The 8,942-nt window shown below is 51.0% G+C and overlaps 3 protein-coding genes across 3 annotated transcripts; 2 read left to right on the forward strand and 1 right to left on the reverse strand.

Moving 5' to 3' along the window:
- The first annotated feature begins 169 nt into the window (after window positions 1-169).
- On the forward strand, window positions 170-5,153 carry TGME49_218870 (TBC domain-containing protein). Its single transcript, XM_002370620.2, has 7 exons — window positions 170-2,037; window positions 2,677-2,919; window positions 3,101-3,255; window positions 3,443-3,491; window positions 3,603-3,789; window positions 4,009-4,189; window positions 4,483-5,153. The coding sequence occupies exons 1-7, from the start codon at window positions 1,668-1,670 to the stop codon at window positions 4,687-4,689; spliced, it is 1,392 nt and encodes a 463-aa protein (XP_002370661.1). The 5' UTR covers window positions 170-1,667; the 3' UTR covers window positions 4,690-5,153.
- Window positions 5,154-5,383: 230 nt separating this feature from the next.
- On the forward strand, window positions 5,384-7,472 carry TGME49_218860 (hypothetical protein). Its single transcript, XM_018779822.1, has 11 exons — window positions 5,384-6,096; window positions 6,152-6,300; window positions 6,359-6,369; window positions 6,431-6,499; window positions 6,561-6,601; window positions 6,654-6,724; window positions 6,784-6,820; window positions 6,873-6,936; window positions 6,994-7,058; window positions 7,122-7,139; window positions 7,207-7,472. Exons 1-11 carry the CDS (start codon window positions 5,701-5,703, stop codon window positions 7,336-7,338), a joined length of 1,053 nt encoding a protein of 350 aa, XP_018634823.1. The 5' UTR covers window positions 5,384-5,700; the 3' UTR covers window positions 7,339-7,472.
- RPS9 (ribosomal protein RPS9) lies at window positions 6,959-8,742 on the reverse strand. The gene is made up of 3 exons (XM_002370618.2): window positions 8,200-8,742; window positions 7,782-7,941; window positions 6,959-7,685 (listed from the first exon to the last, which is right to left on the reverse strand). Exons 1-3 carry the CDS (start codon window positions 8,661-8,663, stop codon window positions 7,491-7,493), a joined length of 819 nt encoding a protein of 272 aa, XP_002370659.1. The 5' UTR covers window positions 8,664-8,742; the 3' UTR covers window positions 6,959-7,490.
- Between the last annotated feature and the right edge of the window lie 200 nt (window positions 8,743-8,942).

The following is an 8,942-nucleotide window of genomic DNA, read 5'->3' on the forward strand; positions in this document are numbered from 1 at the left end:
CATGCTTCGTGGAAAAACGATCCTTTCCAGGGAAGGCCGCGCAAGACACAGAGACACAGAGGCGGGCAGGGGTTCGCAGCGAGTGGGTGTTTACGGAAAACGAGAACCCCGGCGAAATTCGGTCCACGTTTTTCTCCAGAGGACAGGAACCTAAGTCGGAAACATGACGTAGAAACTGAAAATGTTTTCGCGTTTCATCCGGTTGACTGGAGTCAAAGAAAACCGCTTTTGCTCTGTAGTCCTGGCGGCGCTCCCATAAGCGAGCGCGTGTTGCTGCCGTCGATGAATGAGACGGTGCCAAAGAAAAGGTACGTTTCTTGGACGTTTTCGCTCCGTACCACTGCAGGCTTCTGCGTAATGCCTTCTTTTGTAGAGAGGAAACTCGCCCCCGAAGTTGTTCGTCTTCCAAAGAAACATTGCGTTTGCCACTTTTTCTCTTGCTGTTCAATAGTGTGGTGTGCCTAACTCCGTGTCGGGCTTACACCCGTTCGGCTCGGTAGAAAAGAAGAGTGGAAAGGAATAAAAAATGGACGCAGATGTTCGTTTCAGACGTTTTCTTTCTTCTATCTGGAATGTGTTTCTTTTCGTTCGATCTGTTAAGACACGTTCTGACGCAAGTTGGGCACTGCCGCCCCTTCTTCACCGTACTCTCGTGGTTTCTTGCACAGAGTCAAGTGTTTCAGCAAAGCAGTTTCTAGCAGCCTTCCTTTTTCCGCATCTGCTCGTCTTTCTCTCTCATTGGGAAACGTCTGTTCTTCTTCCCTCGCCTCTTTTGCGAAGGGAAAACGTGTGTTCCCTCTACCAGTATCCTCGAAAGATCCGCGTCAGTTTCTCCACCTCTAGCGAATAACGATATGAACGGAGCAGACTGGATCTGTGTTGCTTGCATTCGGTTTTTGCTGCCTTGTCTGCGGCTCTTCCGTCTGCGAATACACAGTCCGGCGGTTTCCGGCTGGGTCTTTTCTTTCGCGGGTTGACAGTCTTTTCGCTTTTCTCTACGGGACACGCAGGTACATCTTGCTTTGGGGTAGGAATTTCGATGTCACGTGCGTTTTCGCCTGACCACTGTAAAGTCAGAAGCTGACATCTGCGTTTTGCATGGTGGCGTAGATACCACCGCTCCCCCCTTGAGCGAATGCCCAGGCTCCTTGCTCTCTAGCAAATGAACGCTGTGATGTGTGAGCTCTTTCGTACATGCACTTCGCTAAGAATACCTCTTCTTTTTCGCTCGAAATTGAAGCTGCCTCGTTTTGCTGGCGTAACGTCCCCTCTCGCGTCGCTATCGTATGAGGGACCAGCTGGTTCGTCGGTTCCGCCAATACCTCTTCCCCAAAGCCTCTGTTTTCGACCCCAGACGTACACCTTTTCAGCGATTTGCTTGGTGTGAAAATCCAGTTTCTGCGTCACGGCTGTCCATGAGCTGTCTCGGCTTCCCAGCGCGCAGGCACTGCTGTCACCTCACATGACTTGTCCGTATCCGACATTGTACGGAAAAACGCCAGCCCTTTTTCGCCTGGTGAACACTGAAAATCCGTCTTTGTTTCGATTTTTCACAAACTAATCGGGCCGTGCATCTCGAACAAAACATCCGACTGTGGAAGGGAAACAAAGAACTTTTTTTTCTAAGGCTGGACCGTGACAAAAAGCCTTTGCTGCATCCTGCCGAAATGGCGGCCGAACGATACGTAGACGGTGGCTTGCAGCGGCACGTCTCTGGCCAACAGGAGGGGGATGCTTCTGTGCCGCTTGTCGAAGTGCCCGCAGCTCGAAGGTCTCTCTCGCCTTCCATCGAAGAAAAATGGACTCGACGTCCCCATTGTCGAGAAGAGCCCGACCACTGTTCCAGCGATGTCGCTGCGTCGCCTGAACCTCTGGACATGCTTTCCTATCTGTTTCCAACACTTCGCCCGCAAGCGTTCTTTCCCCCTGACCTGCACTCGCTCTGTGACTACGCGCATGGCTTTTCTGAGCCGAAGAAAATACACAAGGGTCGCGGATCTGCCGCGTCGTTGGAGGAGCAAAGACGTCCGCGACAGGGTGCGTGCACGGTCACTCTGACCGCCTGGAAACGACACTGACCGCCTTCATCTTCGTGAGGGCACGTGAGATTCCACTCCGATGTTAACCTGCAATGCACATGGAATAGATTTAGACCGTTTCCGAGCTCGTCTTCACTGTAACAGATAGGTTCGCATGTAGTTGCTAAAATTCCTGCAAGAAATACTTCAAAATGGCTGTGCTGTGTGTAACCGGGAAAACAGTTTTCGCGAGTGGCTTCTTGTACGGGCCATGCGACGCGCGTCAGTTCTACGCGGGGATAACGCGTGCGGGTCTTTGGTCCTGGCAGGCCGTTACAAAATGCTCGTTTCCCAATGTAAATAGTCTTTCCGGAATACGTGGGGGGCCCCCTTTCGAGGTGTACGTTTTTCCGTTTGGAAATTGTCTGGGCAGAACTACCACCAGAGAGGCAGGCGAGGGCAGGGCACCGCCTACCAGTTTATGGAGGGTGGAACTCGCGGAAAGCTTGGAAGTTAACATGGGTGAGGGAGTGTAGATGCACATGTTCAGTGGGTTTCTTAGGCGGTCATCCCTTTAAGTTGATCTGAAGCGTCGCTTCTTTCTTTAAACCAACTGGCCACATCATTAAGCGCTTGGTGCCGTGTGTTTTCATTTCAGATGGAGAGGATAGCGCGTCGTCTGGAGGGACAGCAGCTGCCTGTGTGGATCGGAAGCTGCTCTCTGCGTACATGAGTCAACTGCGGCAATTGGAACAATGGCGGTTTTTGTGCGTAGATGGAGAAGAAATGAAGGAGAAGAAGAAACACGTCCTCAAGCAGAAAGTCAGGGCAGGTGTGCCTGACTGTCTGCGAGGCGTCGTGTGGCAGCTTCTCGCGGGGGTGCAGAAGATGAAACAAGAAGGTAAGAGCCACTGCAAGAGGTGATTTGTGGTCACGGAGACGCCTAGGTTCTCAGAGTGCCACACGTAGCGTTATTGTGTTTCAGGAAACAATTTGTAATTTTAGAGAAGCGGTTTATCTCGTCAAACGCGCGCCGCGTTCGAGTCATGGCTGTCTCCGGTTGGCTGTGTGTTTCTCTTCAGCGGGGTACGAGCCAGACATGTACTTCAAGCTGGTGACCTCCAAAATCTGGACTGAGGACAGCCTAACAAATCTTGGCCCGATAATTGCGAGGGATATAAATCGAACATTTCCGAAGCATATTCTGTTCCGGGACATGCACCAGAAGGGACAGCAGGTGAGATAGAGCTGGATCTCTTTTCCAGTTGTCATTGCGTGCTGTTATGATCAGAAAGCGTCACGTTACGTTTTTGAATCGGAGACCACACCTAATGAAGTCGATTCGCAGCTGTGTGCGCCCAGAGGAACACTACGGTTTCCACCATGTGCTGCATGCGACGGAGTTACTTGTGTTTCCCCTCAAGGCACTGTTCAACGTGTTAAAGGCCTATGCTATCTTCAACCCTGACGTTGGTAAGCTTGCGTCGTCAGAATATTCGCCACCACACAGGATACAGCGGAAACCGTGGACGAAATATAGTGCTGTACGTATTCTGTGATCCACTTGTCGATTCATGTGTGCAGGATACTGTCAGGGAATGGGTTTCTTAAGCGGCATCCTTCTGATGTATATGAACGAAGAGGACGCTTTCTATATGCTCGTCTGCTTACTTCACAAGCACAATATGCAGGGTTTGTTCACTCCTGGCCTGCCGACGCTTGAAAAGTACTTTTTCCAGTTCCAACGGCTGTTACAAAAACACATGCCCCGGTGAGCGATACATTGGCCTAGAACGTTCCTTCGTAGGCAACGCTGTGCCGGAAGGACTCGCTTCGTTGCTTCTGAAGTTAGGGAGCGACCGCGTGCTTCCACTCAGACTGGTCGGTCACGAAGCGGCCATCGATGCAACAAGAGACCGGGCACCCTTCTGCGTTGTGAGGGTGTCGTGAGATCTGTAGTTCAATAAAACGTTTTTCTGCGTGCATACAGCCTCAGCGTTCATCTCCGGAATGAAGGAGTAGAGCCAAGCATGTACCTCAGCAGCTGGATGATGACGCTTTTCTCGTACAACTTCTCCTTCGACTGCGTTGTCAAGATTTGGGATGTCTTCCTCAATGATGGAGAGAAAATGCTTTTTCGCACAGCGTTGGCAATTTTGCAGATCAAGCAGGTAAAGAATTCTCCTCTTCGACGGCAACGCGTGGTGTCTTAATTGCGTGCCGATAATGGCCCTGTCACTCAATTTCATAGCAGCACTCACAAATAGAAATGCGCTCTATTTCCCCCAAAGTTAGTGGTACCTTTCTTTATTAATCATTGCCAGAGTATATTTTAACGGCACCGGGTCATACACAGCATGACGTCGTAAACCGATTGGTAGTGTACCACCAGATAAAACTAAACGGGTCTTCAAAAATGCATGCCTGTTGTGAGTTCTGTTGGTCATGTTGTGTGGTCTTGCAGGAGGATCTGTTCACCGCTTCCTTCGAAGCAATTCTGGAAGCACTGAAGCTGACACCTAGTCAACTGGATGCGAACGTTTTACTAGAGACAGCTTTGAACGTGAAAGTCCATAATTCCACGTTGAGGGAACTCGAGGAAGAGTATTTCGAGGAAAAGAAGATGCAGGCTCTCGACCAATCGGGGAATGTGGCCGATCCGGATGAGTGAGAGCGGAGCGAGTGCACGTGGTCGCTCGGAGATGGCTTTTTGCTCTGTCTTCACAGGAGTTAGGACCGTGACTACGCTTCTAGAGAGCTGGCGTGATAGGTCTCCATGGGCGCCGTTATGATGGTTACACGTGCGCCTCTTTGGGTACACTGAGAGTAACTATAACTTGAAATGCAGATTCCTTTAATGTGAACGATAACGGTTTGTTGAAAATACGTATGGCAAAGTAGATGACACAGAATCTGCCGCACAAGAGACGCGAAACTGAGACTCTGCTTCGGATGCTGCCCTTTTCCGTCGTCCTACTATGTACCGCGTTACATCCTTGACGTTAAGCGTATTGCGTAGGACAAACACTACTGTTTTTTCCTTTAGTCACAGATATCGTGGAGCGCTAGAACTGACCGGCAACCGCAGGAATGGCGTCACCCAAAGACATCGCGAAGGAGAGCTAAGTGTCAACGCAACTACCAAAAGGCAAACAGTTTTATAGAGCGCCGGCGCTGTCATGAACCTTGTCCCACGTTACTATCCGAATGCCTACTAGGCCGTACCTTTACATGTATCGCTTCAAACTGTTGCGGTCTGTACGTACATGTAGTTGAATCGATTTAACTTTGCTCGGAACACGGGACTCGATAAGATTTAGCATTTCAGCACATCAACTGCGGGCAGGGAGCGACGCCGCGCGTTTTGTGTAGTGCACCCAACAGCGCGCAGATTCTTACTTTTCACCAAGGCATGTAGTTTGATCCACCAGAAGATATATCGAGCTGTGTTCAGGCTGGTGTTCGTGCACACCGAAAGAATTTATCTTGTATTTGTGATTGACATCCGCCAGGCAACGAGTGTTCAAAAACAAGTATCGGCCACGGTTGTGGCACTGCTGTGGTGCTTCAAGCCCGCTGTACATACAGCCAATGACACACTGCGGCAAAAGTCGCAAGACTTCAGTTTTTTGTGTAAAGCCACCTACGTGTATTTGCTCTCTTTTTCTCCCTGGTATTCACAATGAGGCTCCTTTCGGCTGCCTGCTTCCTGCTCGGGGCAAGTGCATGTTTTACGAGTGCTTGGGGTGCCCCATCAGAAAAGGGACTTTCCAGTTTAGAGAAAGGCCCCCGACATCTCACTAAACTTAGGCAAATCAGTTCTCATCAGCCACCCTCCCGGCTTCAGAAGAACTGGCCACGGTTTGCAGAGCCAGAACTACACTCTCAAACAAACTTGCTAAACGCAGACGCGGCGGAATCGTTGGGCGAGTCGAAGGCAGGTGCCGAGGTGAAAGAACCCGCGGAAGAAGGCGCCGTTGCTCTTCAGGCACCCCCGGCAGATGATTTCCTGATTGTTCCGCACACGCGAACCTACTGTGAGGGGAACTCTATCAAACTTGCTGAGGACATATCGACGGTATGTTGAATGAAAAAAGGTTCTGCCTTGCGTTACTGTCAGTGTTGCTCCGTAGTCAGGGGCCAAAAGCGTTGAAGAAGCTCGACAGGCATGCGCAGAGAACCCAGAATGCAGTTTTTTCTCGTACGGCCGCGCACACACCATCGAAGAACCTCTGCCCACAGGTTTCAAAACGGGAGTGCTGCCGGGCACGGGAGCCAGCTGGTACGTGCGCCGTGTTTGCGAAGATTACCGAAGTCCCAGAAAACGGCGATTGTTATAGGTACTGTAATGGTAGGAAACCACGACTTCGACTACTGACACCGTGCTCAGTCTGTGGCTTGAAATGGCTCAGGACAAGGATGGATGGGGTCGACGCGGACGGGATACTGGGTGTTGATGGTGAAAGGCAGCACCCTTCGTGGTGCGTTTCTATCTCGTGAAAGCATGCTTCACAACAGATAAGAAATGTTTATATTCCGCAGCCGCTGCACCGAACTATGCAGTGCATCTGAACACTAGCGCTGTAAGCCAGTAGCCCTCCAATAATCCAGCATTTTTACACAGTCGGGTTGCAGGGCATATGTGCAGGGGAAAACCGTATCAAAGTGGTCTCGGGTTTGCTATCGTTCTCCGATGCCGCCTCAGCGTAAGCGACCAGACGAGCTGCCCTCTTGTGAAGTCTCTATATGGCGGCTTGCCACATAGGTGCGATGAGAATCCCGCCTGTTCCTATTTCGTTTTGGTAAGCCTGGGAGAGTGCATGGACCAACTTATGTGGTTCTATTTCTTAGCAGAATGCTTCAAGTTCCACGGATGCACCTGGAACTCCACGGCAAAACGAAGCTCATTTCTGCAGCGGTAAGAGTCTGCTGACCTGTTCCTCGAGAAATTGATTCAAATCTGGTTACCAAACAGGTTCACCGTCCAATCCTACTGGTGAGGAGGGCTGGATTCTTGCCACCCGTAAACGCCTATTGCAGGTAGGCCAGTCCATTAGCAGCATCCTCACATACACGCGTTTACACCATAACATTAATTATCAGCAACTTCGAGGAGAACCCGTGAGTCACCCGGAGTAGCCCAAACGTTGCTATTAAACCGATGCAAATGATCGCCTCCGTTTTCCAGGTGGACCTGGTGCCCGTTCAGGCTGGACATCGACCTGGACGCAACGGCTCCATCACTCAAGACGAGTACTACTATAACAAGCCCTGTGGCACAGTTGTACAAGCTACGAAGATTACCACAAAAACCTTCTAATGTGGCGGCAGAGACCTTTACGAGCCGGTTTCGAGCCGCGAACGAGCTGTTCATTCTTCAGCTTCTTCTCGATGGAGAAAGCTACCAAATGGCATGGTAGAGGAAAAAACGGGTTTGCCGGACACGTTGAGCAGTGTCATGACCTACGCACCCTACCGTTTGCTGTACTGTTCCTTCTTTCTCGCCTTCCGAAGACCAAATTTCTTCCTCTCGACCTTCCTTGCGTCTACGGTCAGAAAACCTGCTCGCCGAAGAGGGGGTCGCAGTTCCGGTCGCTGTCGCACAATCTCCCGAGCGACAGCAAGCATGATTGCGCCAGACTGCCCGCCCAGGCCTCCCCCGTGGGCCTGATGTCGAAGGCAAGCAAAAACGTAGGAAAGACGCTGTAAGAAATCATTGCGAAACATATCGACTGTCACCCGAACCTAGCTAACGTGGCTTACCTCCGCAATGATATCAAATTCATTCTCCAGCTGCAGTTCCATGAGTGGCGCGATGCAATTATGAATCCACCATGGATTGTCTTGAAGATAGTCGGTTGCGTCTCTGTTGTTGATCGTTAGCTTTCCAGAACCAGGGGGAAGCCGAACCCTTGCATAAGACCTGCCCACGCGCACACCGGAGAAACCGCGATGCACATATTAGTTGTTACGGCTTCCTAACTCCCGTTCAGAAGATGACAGACAGCTGGACTAGGTTCTACCCAACCCGCAAGTCACATCACGGGTACCCTCCGGTCAAAAGCGTGAACGCTGCACAGCTGTACAGAAAAGATATACCTGAAAAGATTGCAGTCCTCGTGACAGTGTTTCTCACAGAAGGCGAAGGATCAATTCTGAGAAAGCATTCTCTCGTCAGTACCTTTTCCGGGTGCCCCATGAGAAGCTGTTCCGCGGCGTTCCAGGCTCAGGTAGCTCGGATGGAATGCTTGAGAGTGTCGCATCCGCCCCTAGAGCTGTGGGTTCACTCCTCTCCACCCAGTCACTAGGAAGCGAAGTTTCATGGACTGCATCTTCGAAAGAAGGACATCCTTCTGTGACCGCAGACCAGGCCGTCACCTGGCCGACACTCCCTGGGAGTGACCGAGGGGAGAGTCCCGTTTGCTGAAACCAGCCTTTACAGTGTTGCACAGCTGCATCTCCTGCAAACCATCGCTTCCCAACCAAGGGAAGGACACGGAAATTCCTGGTAAAGCTATGCAGGTTGCGTTGAGGGACTATGAAGGCAGTTCCGACTGCAGGCCCGCAGAGAAAATACGCAAGACACATTACAGCCCAGGATGGAAGGCTGCACCGAACCCCTCGGCACCAACGTTCGAGGGCCATTCTACCCAAGTCCGCCCTTCAAGCACATGTTACCTGGGTTTCTTGAATAAAAAGAAAACGAGGATGTACATAAAACACTGCTGTAGCCGCGACTGACGATTTTGAATCGGCAGCATGCTCATTCCTCACCGTATCAGCTACTTTGGGTCGTGTCTGCAGCGTGCATGCACTGACGTCATCGGCACGAGCGTTTCTAACGAAGACAGGCTAGTCTCGGTTTGATGTGGGGCCATACTTTACTTTTTGGAGCCACGTGGATACTCTAGAAACTGTTCACTT

This window comes from Toxoplasma gondii, chromosome XII (genome assembly GCF_000006565.2).
Source record: "Toxoplasma gondii ME49 chromosome XII, whole genome shotgun sequence".
Lineage (NCBI taxonomy): Eukaryota > Apicomplexa > Conoidasida > Eucoccidiorida > Sarcocystidae > Toxoplasma > Toxoplasma gondii.